The sequence below is a fragment of the Phyllobates terribilis genome, unplaced genomic scaffold (genome assembly GCF_046119375.1).
Source record: "Phyllobates terribilis strain yellow unplaced genomic scaffold, ASM4611937v1 Scaffold_3__8_contigs__length_932513732, whole genome shotgun sequence".
Taxonomy (NCBI): Eukaryota; Metazoa; Chordata; class Amphibia; order Anura; family Dendrobatidae; genus Phyllobates; species Phyllobates terribilis.
Genome location: NW_027362763.1, coordinates 289,283,775 through 289,301,967, shown reverse-complemented (window position 1 = coordinate 289,301,967; position 18,193 = coordinate 289,283,775). Strand labels below are relative to the sequence as shown.

Genomic DNA, 18,193 nt, shown 5'->3' with positions numbered 1-18,193 from the left:
CCATGAAACGCTTGATTGTTCGGTGATCAAGCTTCAAAAGTTTGGAAATTTCAAGACTGCTGCATCCCTCTGCAAGACATCTCACAATTTTGGACTTTTCAGAGCCCGTCAAATCTCTCTTCTGACCCATTTTGCCAAAGGAAAGGAAGTTGCCTAATAATTAAGCACACCTTATATAGAGTGTTGATGTCATTAGACAACACCCCTTCCCATTACAGAGATGCACATCACCAGATTTACTTAATTGGTGGTTGGCTCTCAAGCCTATGCAGCTCGGAGTAGGACAACATGTATAAAAAGTATCAAAGTGATCAAAATAAGCATTTGCCTAATAATTCTGCACACAGTGTATTCTGAAGTGGCCTTCTATGAGCCCTGATCTAAATGCTATTGAGCATCTTTGGAAAGAAGTGAAACATGACGTCTGGAAAAGGCAATCTTCAAACACAAGACAACTGGAGCAGTTTGCTCATGAGGAGTGCGCCAAAATCTCTGTTGAGAGGTACAGAAGTCTCATTGACAGTTACAGGAATCATTTGATTGCAGTGATTGCCTCAAAAGGTTGTTCAACAAAATATTAAGTTAAGAGTACCATCATTTCTGTCCAGGCCTATTCCAGGAGTTTAATTGTTTTTTTTAAATTCTGTGGAAGCAGAAAAGCAATGTCTGACTTTATTATTTATTTTATTAATTTATTATTACTTTTGTCAAGTTATTTCTGTGACCATTATGGGTTTTTCTTTCATTAAATGAGGGGTACCAACAATTTTGACCACGTGTATATGCATGTTGTGCATAATTCTGCATAGAAATCATCAATTCAAGAAGTCTAATTTCATTAGACATGTCATTTTCCTTAAGATGTGTCAAGGGAATCATCATAATAATAATAATAATGACAACCTCTGTGTGAGCCTGTGAAAAAAGGTATATAGCTAAGTATAAGAATTGTCCAGGAGACAAAGAAGTGATGAATGAATAAGTGAAGAGAAGATAATACTGTAGATCAATAGTCAATAGATGGAGTGAATAAAAATATAAAATGATGGAAAGTCCGTAGAGAAAGTAAATGGAGAATAGAAAAATGAAAACAAGGTAGGGAATGAAAAATAAAGTGAAAGAGTAAGGATGTGTTGAAAATGATGTGCTAAAAATTGTATATGCTCTGAAAGGAATATGAAAGGAAAACGTGTAAAAAAGGGAGGCAATATAAACTTAAACTCTATAAAAAGCAGGGGATATGAATGATAGGTAATGAAATGATGATAAAGTAAATGAACCATTTAGTGTTAGTTTTATCCAAATAATATTTAGAACTCTGCAGTGTTATCTGCCAAAAAAAAGTGACGGAGGGAGGTAGGCATAACTATATGGTGATCCATCGGCTGTTTACAATAATACCGGCAGGATCACTTCATTACCGATGCTTCCGGGTTACGGAGCGGCATCTCATACAGTGAGAGGGATGGGGATAAGTGTCCATCATTGTGACACCGCTCTATGAGTGGGAAGCTAAAAGAATTTACTGTGCATGCGTCCAAGCCAAAACAACTCGGGAAAAGGGCGGAAATTGACGATACTAGCGTGGGAATGTAAAACAAAATGAAGGATACAAAGATGAATTAAGGAACGGCGAAAAAAAACAGACACGCAAAATAAAGATATTAAAAAATGGAGGAAAAAGGTAAAAAGACACGAAAGATGAAATGAGGGACAAATTAGTTGGAATAAAGAAAAGGAAGTAAAAAATGGAAGAAAAAAATTAAAAAAAGAAGGGCGGGAAAAAGGGGGAAGGGAAAATAGTAGACTAAGAGAAACGAGGTAGAAATGAAAAGAATGATGGAGATATAGATGTTTTAAGTACTACCTGAGTGATTTCTTATATCGGAAAAAAAGGGGGAAAGAAAAATTAATGGACCATACAAAAAATATAACTGTGGCTAGGTCATAATTTAAAGACAATATCAATAAATGTACCAACAGTGTATATGTCTGCAGAACAATTAATAGAAAACGTCATATTCCCTATTAAGGCCATATGGTTCCTAAGACATGGATCCAATATGCTTCACACTCTTTAAAGGGGTATTCCAATCTCCAAGATCCTATCCCAATACGGAGTAAGTGTAATATTAATAATATTAGCAAAACCTCCAATTAGAAATTTTGTGTAGTTCTTCTAATTCGTTATATCGCTTACCCCATGTGCAGGGCATTGCAGTAGCTTAAGTATCCATGGTTATGACCACTCATATATTGACAGTTAATTAGACAGCTCTTAGTGTCTGAAACCATGGATATTTAAGCTACTGCAATGCCCTGCACATGAGGTAAGCAACATAGCGAACCTGAAGAACTATACTAAATTTCTAATTGGAGGTATTTACTAATATTATTAATATTACACCTACTACATATTGGGATAGGATCTTGGAGCTAGTAATGCCCCTTTAAGTTTCCTAAAACTGTTACCGCTACGTCTCAATGCTGGTACGTGCTCTAAGGCTTGGAATTTAAGCTGTGAACTGGAATTGCCTGAAGTCTTGATGAATATGCGTCCTGGAATTAGACTATCCTGATTCGTTTAGAGGTGTACGCCTTTTAATAAATTCGGCACTTCTGAAAAGTGGCATGTGCCTCCTTGTGCAACTTGCCACTAATCTTACTCCAGTAGGAGTAAGATTTGTGGCATAAGGAAGGCCACTGCTTGAGATGAATTTGATGAGTGGGAGTTGCCACGCCCCATCACGTCACAACTCCTCCACTTTGGCAGATCTAAACAAAAATTGCAGCCTTTAATTGTGCCAAAATTTTGTGACTTTTAAAAGCTTTTTACGCGTACAAGTTTTCATGAATCGGAGCCCATGTTTTCTGAAACCACACAGCCTTTTAGATGAAGCTGTCTGCAGTCTTGCAGCCATGTTCTGATTCATGCTGCCCGAGGTTTGGACAGTATGATTGAACTGATAGGTTTCATTTTAAAACTATTATCTGGCGCCTCTTAGGCTATGTGCCCACGATGCAGAAATGCTCCGGATTTTTTCCTGAAAACAGGAAACACGTATGCAGATTGTACATGCAGATTTTTCATGCGTTTTTCCTGCCAGGGACACGCGGATGTGAAGCGTTCTTCACATGCATTTCCGCATGCGGGTTGACAAGCGCTTTCCAAGCGATTTTAGCATCACTTGGAAAGTGCTTGACAACTTGGCCACACTATATAAATCCATGCAAACGGCATAGATTTATATAGTGTGACCGTAAAGAATGTTAAAAAATAAATCTATACTTACCTCTGATGGCCCCCGGAGTCTTGATTCGATGCATCTCGGTTTGCCGGCAGCTCGCGGTACACTGAAGGACCTCACATGACTAAATGACGTCAGCGCAGGTCCTTCAGTCCACGGCGATCTGCCGGCAAGCGAAGACAAGCACACCGGAGGCCATCAGAAGGTAAGTATAATGTATATTTTTTATTTTATTCTTTTTTTTTAACAGGTTCTATGGTACCCGGGTCCGGAGGAGAGTCTCCTCTCCTCCAGACCCGGGTACCATCCGCACATTGAATCGCTTGGATTCCGCATGTACAGATACAGTGATGCGGATTCCATGCGTTCCAATGCAAGTCAATGGCGGCGAAAACACAGCGCTTCCGCAAAATAATTGGTAGTGCTGCGTTTTTTGGTAATGATAATCCGCAGCGGAAATTTCCGCAGCATGTGCACAGCACATGCGGATTATCATTGGGGAACATGGCAGACCTTCTACCAAGCGTTTTTTAAGCGTTTCTGCAGCGGAATTGCCACTGCAAAAATGCTTAAGAAACGCATCGTGGGCACACAGCCTTACTTTCTTATTGGGAGGTGACAGGAGGTGCTAACATTACCACATTGTATACACCACCTATTCTAGATAATAGGAAAAGTACATAGGAGGCTACTACAGGTGTTGCCTGGTTTATACATTATGTCTTTGTATCACTGCTGGACATTCTATTTCTCTTCTGTCCACTGCAGTGTCCACTCCTCTTCACATTGCCCCATTCCTTATCTTACCAAACTACCCACCAGTTATGGTATGTTCACACGTATTCCCATGGAAAGGTAGCACTTTATTGTCCCACAAACTAAGATCTTTGAACTCTCACGCACATGTTGCTTATTTTTTCCTTATTGATTTAAAGCGCACCTGTCATCAGGATTGTGCTCAGTAAACTACATACACTGTCAGGTGGGCGCCATTACACTGATTAATATAATTCCTGGGTTGATGAAATCCATCCTGTGGTTCTTGTGTAATCTTTATTTTCAGTTTGGAGATAATGATATGCTCATGCTCTGGGGCGGCCTGTGGGGGGCGCTCTATCTGGTGCTCTGCTTACATATTCATCTGTGTGCTCTTATGACAGCTCACTGTGCCTTCACTAACCTGTAATGTCGCCCACCTGACAGTGTATGTAGTTTACTGAGCACAATCCTGCTGACAGGTTCTCTTTAAAGCATTTTCAAATCTGCAGGATGAAAATTCTTTCAGCATTTTTGCAGCATTTTTCAACCTTCCTAGTTAATAGGAAAAACCACATAGAAGAGCATCAAAACTGCATGCAAAAATGTTGCCAAATTGTACGTTTTGACACCTTTTTGATGCAGAAATATTTGCAGCAAGTTCTTAAAGGGAACCCGTCACCAGGAAAATGCAGTCCAATCTGCAGGCACCATGTTATAGAGTCCGGGGAGCTAAGTAGATTGATATTTAATTTTGTGAGAAAGGATTCAGTATAACCTGTGTTTTAATCATTTAATCCTCTGCTCTGTCTGCGAATTTCTGTCCAGTGAGAAGTTTTATCCGTGACTAACAGCTACCTTTGTATCCACTGGTATACAAAGAAAGCTGTCAGTTACTGATAGGACCAAATAAGAGCAGAGGTTTAAATGATGAAAACTCAGGTTATACTAAATCTTTTCTCACAAAATGATATACAGTGGCATGTAAAAGTTTGGGCACCCCTGGTTAAAATTACTGATATTGTAAACAGTTAAGCAAGTTGAAGATTAAATTATCTCTAAAAGGGGTTAAAGTTAAAGATGGCACATTTCCTTGGTGTTTTAGGCAAAAAAAACAAATATTGTAATTTTTTACATTTTGAAAATGAGAAAAAGCGAAGATAGGCCGATGCAAAAGTTTGGGCACCCTGCATGGTTAATACCTAGTAGCACCCCCTTATGCAAGTATTACAGCTTGTAAACGCTTTTTGTAGCCAGCCAAGAGTATTTCAATTCTTGTTTGAGGGATTTTCATCCATACTTCTTTGGAAAATTCTTCCAGTTCTGTGAGATTCTAGGGTCGTCTTCAGGGCTGTGGAGTCAGAGTTGTGGAGTTGGTGCCCATTTTGGTGGAGTCGGTATAAAATGGACCGACTCCGTCTCCCAAAATATATAATATATTGGGTACAGTAATTCAGTGCAGAATGTGCTGTAAATATTTTCATAAGAATTTGGGAAAGTTATGAAATGTCCTATAAATGTCTGTCCTATTCATGATCTAAGGATCTCGGCTTTTTTGTTGAGATAAATCTGTGCTGCACTTTATGTACACGCTCAGTAGTGATCCAGTGCTGTGGAGTCGGAGTTGGAAATCAGGGAAATTGAGGAGTCGGAGTCGGTGGTTTGGCTTACCTACTCCACAGCCCTGGTCATCTTGCATGCACTACTATTTTGATGTCTAGCCACAGATTTTCAATGATGTTCAGATCAGGGGACTGTGAGGGCCATTGTAAAACCTTCAGCTTGCGCCTTTTGAGGTAGTCTATTGTGGATTTTGACGTGTGTTTATCATCATTATCTATTTGTAGAAGCCATCCTCTTTTCAACTTCAACTTTTTTACAGATGGTGTTATGTTTGCTTCAAGAATTTGTTGAAATTTCATTGAATCCATTCTTCCCTCTACCCTTGAAATGTTCCCCGTGTCATTGGCTGCAACACAACCCCAAAGCATGATAGTTCCACCCCCTTTCCTAATGATGATGGTGAACAAGCCATAACCATAACAGGCTAATTAAGGTCTGAAACCTTGGTCAAAATTATCTGAGATCAAATCTCCAAGGGTGCCTAAACTTTTGCATTAACCCATCTTCCTTTTTACAATTTTTAAAATGTAAAAAAATGAATATGTACAGTACAGACCAAAAGTTTGGACACACCTTCTCATTTAAAGATTTTTCTGCATTTTCATGACTATGAAAATTGTACATTCACATTGAAGGCATCAAAACTATGAATTAACACATGTGGAATTATATACTTAACAAAAAAGTGTGAAACAACTGAAAATATGTCTTATATTCTAGGTTCTTCAAAGTAGCCACCTTTTGCTTTGATGACTGCTTTGCACACTCTTGGCATTCTCTTGATGAGCTTCAAGAGGTAGTCACCGGAAATGATCTTCCAACAATCTTGAAGGAGTTCCCAGAGATGCTTAGCACTTGTTGGCCCTTTTGCCTTCACTCTGCAGTCCACCTCACCCCAAACCATCTCGATTGGGTTCAGGTCTGGTGACTGTGGATGCCAGGTCATCTGGCGTAGCACCCCATCACTCTCCTTGGTCAAATAGCCCTTACACAGCCTGAAGGTGTGTTTGGGGTCATTGTCCTGTTGAAAAATAAATGATGGTTCAACTAAACGCAAACTGGATGGAATAGCATGCCGCTGCAAGATGCTGTGGTAGCCATGCTGGTTCAGTATGCCTTCAATTTTGAATAAATCCCCAACAGTGTCACCAGCAAAGCCCCCCCACACCATCACGCCTCCTCCTCCATGCTTCACGGTGGGAACCAGGCATGTAGAGTCCATCTGTTCACCTTTTCTGCTTCGCACAAAGACACGGTGGTTGGAACCAAAGATCTCAAATTTGGACTCATCAGACAAAAGCACAGATTTCCACTGGTCTAATGTCAATTCCTTGTGTTCTTTAGCTCAAACAAGTCTCTTCTGCTTGTTGCCTGTCCCTATCAGTGGTTTCCTAGCAGCTATTTTACCATGAAGGCCTGCTGCACAAAGTCTCCTCTTAACAGTTGTTGAAGAGATGTGTCTGCTGCTAGAACTCTGTGTGGCATTGACCTGGTCTCTAATCTGAGCTGCTGTTAACCTGTGATTTCTGAGGCTGGTGACTCGGATAAACTTATCCTCAGAAGCAGAGGTGACTCTTGGTCTTCCTTTCCTGGGGCGGTCCTCATGTGAGCCAGTTTCTTTGTAGCACTTGATGGTTTTTGCAACTGCACTTGGGGACACTTTCAAAGTTTTCCCAATTTTTCGCACTGATTGACCTTCATTTCTTAAAGTAATGATGGACACTCGTTTTTCTTTACTTAGCTGCTTTTTTCTTGCCATAATACAAATTCTAACAGTCTATTCAGTAGGACTATCAGCTGTGTATCCACCAGACTTCTGCCCAACACAACTGATGGTCCCAACCCCATTTATAAGGCAAGAAATCCCACTTATTAAACCTGACAGGGCACACCTGTGAAGTGAAAACCATTTCCGGTGACTACCTCTTGAAGCTCATCAAGAGAATGCCAAGAGTGTGCAAAGCAGTCATCAAAGCAAAAGGTGGCTACTTTGAAGAACCTAGAATATAAGACATATTTTCAGTTGTTTCACACTTTTTTGTTAAGTATATAATTCCACATGTGTTAATTCATAGTTTTGATGACTTCAGTGTGAATGTACAATTTTCAAAGTCATGAAAATACAGAAAAATCTTTAAATGAGAAGGTGTGTCCAAACTTTTGGTCTGTACTGTATATATTATTTTTTGCCTAAAATACAAAGGAAATGTGTCATCTTTAACTTTAGTCCTTTTAGAGATCATTTCAGCTTCAACTTGCTAAACTGTTCACAATAACAGTAATTTTGACCAGGGGTGCCCAAACTTTTACATGCCACTGTATGAATCTACTCAGTTTCTCCTGCTCAATAACATGGTGCCTGCAGATTGGACTGCATTATCTTGGAGACAGGTTCCCTTTAATGTGTGCACATACCATAAGATAGCATTTCCCTAAATTGGTGAATATATTATTCTATTTGATCATTTTCTATGTTATTTGTTGTAGCTTTTCTTTATTATCTGAATTGAAAACTTTTATAAACTCCTTTTTTTCTGCTTTGAAATTGAACCAATTTGTTTTTTTTTTTAATTAGCAGACAATTAACATATAATTTATACTGAAGTACTTTTTTCTGTTCTGTTATTGAAGTCTCATAGTTTCACTTATTGTTTTCTGTCAAGCTTAACCTATCCACTTCACCTCCTCCAACGCAAATTGTAAGTCGATCACAATCATCCAGTACAACCAGCAGCAGTATTACACAGAAAACCATGTTACTCGGAAGTACTTCTCCATCTCTGAGTGCAAATCAGGCTCAGATGTATCTACGAGCCCAAATGGTAAGATGGAGCTTTATGTCTAGCTTTGTTGTTATTATGTTGTATCTTTGATCTGTGTTTTTCTTTTCTGTACATTTTTGATATTATATTATACATAACAAAATATAGATTTCTTGGTTGCTTCATTGGGGGACACAAGAACCATGACTTAGTCTTCTGCCACCTAGAGGCTGACACTAACATCTTAACAAAAAAAGTTGGCTCCTCCCCAGCAGACTAAACCTTGCCTGCTAGCACCAGACCTCCTCAGTTTAGCTTAGTGCGATGCTGAGGCAGACATGGGTTAAGTCTGAGGCCGGTCTTAGTCTTGGTTAGGTTAGAAGCTAACCTGATCTCTTTTTGTGTTTTTAGATCTCTGGATGATCAGTAAGGTGGGTATCAGAGTGTGGTGATGCCACTCTGTTTCACCCCACAGAGTTACAGAGAGTACAGCCTGCCTCTATCAGCCATAATCATCAACATTAACAGAAATAAACACTTGAAATAGATCACTCTGTTTGTAATGACTCTATATAATATATTAGTTTCACACGTGGCATATTGTACTTCGTAATAGTGGTAAAATTTGTTCGATATGACTTGCGTTTATTTGTGGAAAAACGGAAATTTGGTGAAAATTTTACAATTTTCAAACTTTTAATTTTTATGCCCTTAAACCAGAGAGTTATATCACACAAAAATGTCATACTAAATAACATTTACCACATGTCTACTTTACAGCACATAACTTTTTTTTGTTAGGAAGTTAGAAGGGTTAAAAGTTGACCAGCGATTTCTCATTTTTCCAACACAATTTACAAAACCATTTTTTAGGGACCACAGCACATTTGAAGTGACTTTGAGGGGCCTATATGACAGCAAAATACCCAAAATTGACCCCATTCTAAAAACTGCACCTCTCAAGGTGCTCAAAACGACATTGAAGAAGTTTATTAACCCTTCAGGTGCTTCACAGGAATTTTTGCAATGTAGAAGGGAAAAAATGAGCATTTAACTTTTTTCACAAAAATTTTACTTTAGACCCAATTTTGTTTATTTTCACAAGGGTAACAGGAGAAAATGGAACCCAAAATTTGTTGTGCAATTTCTCCTGCATATGCAGATACCCCATATGTGGGGGAAAACTACTGTTTGGGTGCACAGCAAGGCTCAGAAAGGAAGGAGTGATGTTTTGTACGCAAAATTTGATGGAATGGTCAGCGGGTTTCATGTCGTGTTTGGATAACCCCTGATGTGCCTAAACAGTGGAAACTCCCCACAAGTGACACCATTTTGTAAACTAGACCCCTCAAGAAATTTATCTAGATGTGTTGTGAGCACCTTGAACCCCCAGGTGCTTCACAGAATTTTACAACGTTGATCTGTGAAAATTAAAAAAAAATTCCCACAAAAATTTTGTTTTAGCTTAAAATTTTTCATTTTCACAAGGATAGCAGGAGAAAATGAACCCCAAAATGTGTTGTGCAATTTCCCTTGAGTATACCAATACCCCATATGTGGTCTAAGAGTACTTTTGAGGTACAGTGCAAGACTCAGAAGGGAGTCCAGATTTTACAGTTATGGTTTGCGGGTGCCAATACCAACTCGGAGAGCCCCTGAGGTAGCAGAATCACCCCCCCCCCCCGATAAGTGACCCCATTTTACAAATTACACCTCTCAATGAATTCATCTAGGGATGCAGTGATCATATTGACACCACAGCTGTTTCACAGAATGTTATGCCATTGGGCAGTGAAGAAAAAAGTAATTACATTTTTACCACCAAAATTTTGTTTTAGCCCCAGATTTTACATTTTCACATGTGGAAGTGGGTAAAATGGCACTAAAATTTCACAATTTCTTCTGAAAGTGGCAATACCGTATATGTGGCTGTAGGGTATTGCTTAGCCACAAGGCGAGACTCGGGAGGGACTGAGCCTCCTGGAGCGCAGATTTTCCTAGAATAGTTTGCAGACTCCATATACAGAGCCCCTAAGTGCTAGAAGAGCAGAATCCCCCCTCAAGTGACCCTATTTTTGAAATTATACGCCTTTGGGAATTTATCTACAGGTGTAGTGACGATTTTGACTCCGTGGGTGTTTTCCAGAAACAAGCAGCAGTGGATGTTGCTGAGTGAAAATTGCAAAATGCCGTTGTAGTGCTCAGTACGTTGTAGTGACCAGTAGGTTGTAGTGCACAGCTCATGCTTCTGGAGACATGCACCTGTAAATTAGACGGGTTCTCATCACTAAAGAAATGCCATACATGTGGATGCTAAATGTGGTTTACGCACACTGGGGCTCAGAAGGGAGGGGGGCATTTGAATTTGAGAACATAGAATTCGTTAGATTTCTTTTGGGAGGCAAGGCGCCATAACGCTTTCCCAGAGCCTTTGTGCTACCAGTAACGTGAAAGCTCCCTGTATTTCCGTTGGCAGGTGACGGACCTACTGTAAGTGGGTACTTGCTTTTTTGTGGATTGAGTTGAAGCTTTTATTGGAAACATTTTACATAATGTTTGGGATCACATGTATCCTGTGCTCTACACTGAGCGCTTATATTGGGGTTTCCATCTAAATCTCCCGAGTGACGTAATTCAGATGAAACCCCTGAGGAATCCATTTACTATAATAAGACAGCAGAGGTACTCTGGACTCCATCTGGCTTCTGTTTAGAGGTGTCCTTTTTTTCAGAGGTTCACAAAACTGTGGCTGACTGCACTTTTATGCATGCCTAATAAAAAGACAGACACCATGGGATCACAGGCCAGACCGTGTCCACAGTGTCTCCATCTACCTCATTATAGGGAATCTTCCGCCAGGGGTTCCGTCTGAATCACATATTTCAGAGATGTACACAGAAACCCTGGTGTAAGCTCTCTGCGCAGGATAAATGTGAACCGAGCCATACTGCGATCTTTGGGAGGCAGAATGAACAAGTCAACAGCAGGTGAAGAATTGATTTTATGCATTTTTTACACCGTTCCTCGTGCGGTATAACTGATCAGACGACGTTATTTTTTGGGTCGGTGCGATTACAGCGATACCAGATTTGTATTGGGTTTTATGTTTGGCAGCGGTCACACACTAAAGGAATTTTTTTTTGCAAAAACTAGTTTTTGCATCGCCATATTAGAGAGCTAAATTTTTTCAATATTTCGGCCAACAGAGTTATGTAGTTTTGCAGGACAAGTTAATGTTTTTATTGGTACCATTTTTTGGTACATGACATTGCTTTCTATTCTGATTTTTGTGAGGCTGAAAAACCAGCAATTCAGGAATTGTTTTTTTGTTTGGTTTTTATGCTGTTCCGTGTGTGGTAAAATTGATAAGGCAGCTTTATTCTTCTGGTCAGTACATTTACAGCGATACCACATTTATATAGTTTTTTATGTTTTGTCACTTTTACACAATAAAACTATTTTCTAGAAAAAATAATTATTTTTGCATCGCTTTTTAGTCTGAGAGCCATAACTTTTTTATTTTTCCGCTGATGGAGCTTTATGGCAGCTTGTTTTTTACGGGACAAAATTATGTTTCCAGCAATAACATTTTTATTTACATTCATCTTTTTGATTGCGTTTTATTCCACTTTTTATTTGGCAGTATGATGATAAAGCATCGTTTTTTGTCTCTTTTTTTTTACGGTGTTCACTGAAGTGGTTAACTACTGTGACATTTTTATACGGCGGGTCATTCCAGATGCAGCGTTACCAAATGTGTGTACTTTTTTTGTTTATATTTTTTTCATAAAAATATTTATTTATGGGTACAATAATTTTTGTTTAAATTATTTTGTGATTTTTTAAAAATATATATTTTTACAACTTTTTTTTACTTTTTCTTTTCTTTTTGAATTAGTCCCACTATGGGACTTTCACTTTTTGCAGTCTGATCACGGTTATAAAGCATAGAAATGCAGGAGCATTACTATGCTTTGTAACTGTCAGTGCTGCACTGACACAAGTTAGGTATATCCTGCACTGCGCATGATCTAGCTAACTTGCTAGAGTCATCATGACGACTTCCGGGTCACCAGGCATCGGGTCACCATGGCAACGATTGGCAAAGGGGGCCCCATTCCTCTCCCTGCATCTAGTGGGTTAAAGTGCCAGGAGGGGTGCGGGCACTGCTCCAGGCACTGAGAGCTGTGAGAATCGCTGAACACCCGGCTGCGATCGCGCGTACGCGCACAGAAGCTGTATCCATATGTCTGAGCTTGTGAAGGGGTTAAAAACAGGCAGGGAAATGTTTTGATCACAAAAAGAATCAGCTGCAATCCCATGCTGTAATATCTGTATACTCTTTTGCTTCCTCACCTGCCCAGGAGATGTGGTATGATCAGACCATGTTCCTGTACGGTCAGACACAGCCATTACACAGTACACAGCAGGGGCACATTTATAAGATTATCTCAGCACAGGAACATTTTTTTAATACATCCAATTGTGGAATTTATTTGTATTCCAAGATCTATTAATTAAAATGTACTTTGTTCGTGGGAAAACTCCTTTAAGTATGTCAGTGGCTGCAGCCCTGCGTTGCGCTGTCTTCCCTATGGTCATTTTTCTTGGCGTTGTGACGTTTCTGTTATGCAACGTCTTGGAGTCGAGGTTCTGGTCAAGTACTCATGTCCCCTTTCTGTAGTCTTCGGGCCTATCAGCTTTTTTTTGGGAGCCCCATTCTTCACTCCCCTCCACCGCTTCCCCCTTGGTTGGGAGTGGGGTGTGGGATGGGGAGCCTATTCCTGCCATTCAGAGTGTGCGTGGCGGTTTGGGATGGACAAGGGTCCGGTGTCCGGATTTTCTAGGCCGCCAGTGGTTATCCGCAAGAGAGTAATCTCTTCATCTGGAAGTCTTCGACCAGATATGTCTTTGGTGGGGCACTCCAGTTGTCGATCTATTGGTATTCTAGCTAAACTGCAAGGTACTGAGATTTGTGGCCAGGTCTTGAGATCCACTGGCAGTTGCAGTTGACCCATTGGCAATCTCTTGGTCTTAGTTCACACTACCAAACTTGTTTACACCTCTGCCCCTATTACCCAGGCTTCACAAGAAGATTAAGTAAGAGGGATTTCTGTCATCTTCATCGCCTCGAACTGGCCTCGTATATCCTGGTATGCAGACGTGATCAGCCTCCTGGCAGACTCCATGTGGGCTTTCCCAGATTGTCAATATCTTCTTTTCTAGGACCCACTTTTCCATCAGAATTTACAGTTGCTCAATTTAACGGCATGGCTGTTGAAGTTGCAATTCTGAGGGCATCAGGCCTGTTGGATCCATTTATTTAGACAATGCTTAAGGCATAAACGTTTTCCTCTTTGAGTATCTACCATTGCTCCTGAAAGGCCTATTTGGTGTGAATCAAGCCCTGTGGCCCGTGAGGAGGATGTGCCCCCCACCACGTGGCTTTGGCTTAGCCTGTAGCTGAGTTAACCAAGTTTTCCCAATTCCTATTTACAGTTGTGAAATGATTGCGAGGCAGAACTACCAGCTACATCGCACCAGCACGCCCATGCACGGAGGCGATCCATGCAGCCTCTGCTCAGCTCAAGGACCATGTTTCTGCCTTGGCTATTCTATTTCAGAGAGATTTGTAAGCCGCAAGTCAAGACTTTTCTCCATATAGTGGCGCATGCGAGGCCGCCGTACCGTCTCCCCCCTCGCCCCTTAGGATCTCAATTTTGTTTGAGCCAATTAAGAGACATCTCACTTTCCATCTCTCCTGTAAGGTGGCTTTCTTCTAGAAATGAAGCGACCAAGAAATTAATATTTATGGTACTCACCGTAAAATTGCTTTCTCATAGGTTTTATTGGGGGACACAGCACCCTCCTTTCTTGGTGGTGGTGGGGGAGTTCGATTTTCCTTCTACTGCATTTGCACTACCTAAATAGCTGGGTGTCAGCTCCCCAGGTGTAGCCTATTTTCTTAGTGTCAGCCTCCAGGTGATAGTATATAAAACCATGGTTCCTGTGTCCACCAATGAAGAAATTTTACAGCGAGTACCAAAACTCTTTATTTCTCGTGCTCTTCATTGGGGAACACGGCACCCACAATTGGTTTCTCAGTCTGGCATACATTTTTGGTTGTTTTTTCACCCAGGGTGGTTATACTTTTTCTTTCATTCTTTTGCGCTTTAGTGCTTCTCCTACTGCTTTCTCATTGAGGAGGTGTGGTGATAGCAGGCGAGGTATAGTCTGCTGGGGAGGAGCCTGGCAACTTTTTTTGTTAAGATGTATTGTTAGTGTCAGCCTCCAGGTGGCAGCAAACTAATCCAACATTCCTGTGTCCCCCAATGAAGACTACAAGAAAGAGATTTTACGGTGAGTACCTAAAATCTTAATTTATTAATAGCCTTATCAAACACTGATGGCAGGAAATACAGCCTGTAGACTGGACCATGCCATTCCAAGTCCTCTTTATAACACAGGACTGAGTTCAGAGGACAGATTACTCGCCTCATCTGCGAGCTGTGTGTCTTCTTCTCAAATGTAAAGTTCTTATGAAAGACAAGTTTGCTTGCAACATTTGAAATGGCATCAAAACAGGGATTTAGTTAATGAGATTCATTTTATGAAACTCCTTCATGTGAAACCATTTTGTTTTGTTAGGGGTAGTACGGGGTGATTTACTCGAAAGAGGCTTGAAATATTCTATTGCACCTCCCATTAGGATGAAGCAGTTTGAACCCAAAAAATATGCTATATACCTTTCCGTATATGTAATTGATTGTATTACATGCGATACTGAAATTTCCAGACAAATTTCGATGTGGCGCTCCATGTTCCTGAACATATCGAAGGGAATAGCAGCAATTTCACGTTGGATATTTTCCTCCAAGTCTTACACAGTATGAGGCTTGTTCTGAAATACTTTTCCTTTTGAGCATGTGTGGGTGTCAGTTTGGGCGACCGTGATGATCAAAGCCACTTTGAAATTTTTCTGTTGTTGAAAAAGGACTCGATTTCAGCCATGCTCCTTGCCGATATATGATACAATGCTCTTTGCTGGAATAGTTAGTTGATTCGCGAACTGTTCAAAAATGTCCAGGAACACATCAGTGTTCACGGTTCTGTCAAAGAAAATGGTGCCAGTCATGCACAACCGAGACATTTGTACCATACACTGACTATTTGATCAAGGAGTGTTTTTTGTTGAGTGGCAAATGGATTGGTGTTGCAGGTGACTGTTCCAGATGATATTGCACGTCATCGATTGTGTCCTGTGCCATTTTCGGACCTCCTCTGCCATGAGAAGGGATCAATGAACCCACTGTTCCCAGATTATGTACCATCTAACACTCTGAGGGTACGTCACAAACACTGTATTTATTCCTAAATTCACTTTGACATCGCTTAAAAGAATTGGTGACCCCCATAGCGTCACACCATGAAGATGCTCTTCTCAATACTGTTCACCACCATCCTGACGACAAGTAGAGTAACTGAGTAAATGGGTAGGGGGGTATGCACCTGGAAGTCTTAAATGGAGGTTAAATGTTGCAACTGCTGTTCGGCACCTACCTCACCACTCTAGTTCAGGGTCATCCTGGCTTGTTAGAAGCTCCATAGACTGAGGAGCACATTGCACATTGTTTTTTTTTTAATATATAATTTCACTTTGCACATTGTTTTATTCAGATTTCTTTGACCTAGCGAGAGTTATTATAAAATATTCGAGGCCTCTTTCAAGTTGATCTCCCTGTATATTATTCTACTAATTAAACCTGGTGTATTTATTTATTTTACTCACTTATATAGCTCCATTAATTTCAAAGCACTTTACAGACATCATCATTACTGTCCCCATTGGGGCTCACAATCTAAATGTATGGAAGTTAACTTTTTATTATTGCCACTCACAGATCTTGGTAAGGTTTTAAAAAAGATGAAACATTGAGAATGTTTTCTGTGTTTTCAGCTGATTTTTACTCCGGCAGCCACTGTCGCCACTGTACAGTCTGACATTCCAATGATTTCATCATCTGCATCTTCAACCTCCACTCAATCTTCTGCCACCCAGGTAAGAAAATGTAAGCAACCTTAAAAAAAATCCCCATGATATCCATACTTGAAGTACGTAGAATATGCAGTCTCGGTAACAACAATACACTATGAAGTTGAAAAACTACCCTTAGTAGAAACCGAAACGTAAAGGGTTATTCCCATCTCCCAGATCCTATCCCAATATGTAGTAGGTGTAGTAATAATAATATTAGCAAATACAGTTGGGTCCATATATATTTGGACAGAGACAACATTTTTCTAATTTTGGTTCTAGACATTACCACAATGAATTTTAAACAAAACAATTCAGATGCAGTTGAAGTTCAGACTTTCAGCTTTCATTTGAGGGTATCCACATTAAAATTGGATGAAGGGTTTAGGAGTTTCAGCTCCTTAACATGTGCCACCCTGTTTTTAAAGGGACCAAAAGTAATTGGACAGATTAAATAATTGTAAATAAAATGTTCATTTCTAGTACTTGGTTGAAAACCCTTTGTTGGCAATGACTGCCTGAAGTCTTGAACTCATGGACATCACGAGACGCTGTGTTTCCTCCTTTTTGATGCTCTGCCAGGCCTTCACTGCGGTGGTTTTCAGTTGCTGTTTGTTTGTGGGCCTTTCTGTCTGAAGTTTAGTCTTTAACAAGTGAAATACATGCTCAATTGGGTTGAGATCAGGTGACTGACTTGGCCATTCAAGAATATTCCACTTCTTTGCTTTAATAAACTGCTGGTTTGCTTTGGCTTTATGTTTTGGGTCATTGTCCATCTGTAGTATGAAACGACGACCAATCAGTTTGGCTGCATTTGGCTGGATCTGAGCACACAGTATGGCTCTGAAGACATCAGAAATCATTCGGCTGCTTTTGTCCTGTGTCACATCATCAATAAACACTAGTGACCCAGTGCCACTGGCAGCCATGCATGCCCAAGCCATCACACTGCCTCCGCCGTGTTTTACAGATGATGTGGTATGCTTTGGATCATAAGCTGTACCACGCCTTCACCATACTTTTCTCTTTCCATCATTCTGGTAGAGGTTGATCTTGGTAACATCTGTCCAAAGAATGTTCTTCCAGAACTGTGCTGGCTTTTTTAGATGTTTTTTAGCAAAGTCCAGTCTAGCCTTTTTATTCTTGATGCTTATGAGTGGCTTGCACCGTGCAGTGAACCCTTTGTATTTACTTTCATGCAGTCTTCTCTTTATGGTAGATTTGGATATTGATTCGCCTACCTCCTGGAGAGTGTTGTTCACTTGGTTGACTGTTGTGAAGGGGTTTCTCTTCACCATGGAGATTATTCTGCGATCATCCACCACCGTTGTCTTCCGTGGTCGCCCAGGTCTTTTTGCACTGATGAGTTTACCAGTGCTTTCTTTCTTTCTTTCTCAGGATGTACCAAACTGTAGATTTTGCCACTCCTAATATTGTAGCAATTTCTCGGATGGGTTTTTTCTGTTTTTGCAGCTTAAGGATGGCTTGTTTCACCTGCATGGAGAGCTCCTTTGACCGCATGTTTACTTCACAGCAAAACCTTCCCAATGCAAGCACCACACCTCAAATCAACTCCAGGCCTTTTATCTGCTTAATTGAGAATGACATAACAAAGGGATTGCCCACACCTGTCCATGAAATAGCCTTGGAGTCAATTGTCCAATTAATTTTGGTCCCTTTAAAAACAGGGTGGCACATGTTAACGAGCTGAAACTCCTAAACCCTTCATCCAATTTTAATGTGGATACCCTCAAATGAAAGCTGAAAGT

General features: G+C 40.4%; 1 protein-coding gene across 11 annotated transcripts in view; it reads left to right on the top strand.

Moving 5' to 3' along the window:
• PHC3 (polyhomeotic homolog 3) overlaps positions 1–18,193 on the top strand; it is a 109,602-nt gene that overhangs the window by 30,940 nt on the left and 60,469 nt on the right. For 7 of the 11 annotated variants that reach the window (XM_073674867.1, XM_073674871.1, XM_073674866.1 and 4 more), the window contains 3 exons: positions 8,267–8,449; positions 15,609–15,734; positions 16,347–16,448. In XM_073674867.1, coding sequence (XP_073530968.1) covers positions 8,267–8,449; positions 15,609–15,734; positions 16,347–16,448 — 411 coding nt within the window. The remainder of the gene's footprint in view (positions 1–8,266; positions 8,450–15,608; positions 15,735–16,346; positions 16,449–18,193) is intronic. The other 4 variants (XM_073674875.1, XM_073674874.1, XM_073674872.1 and 1 more) reach the window with 3 other exon arrangements.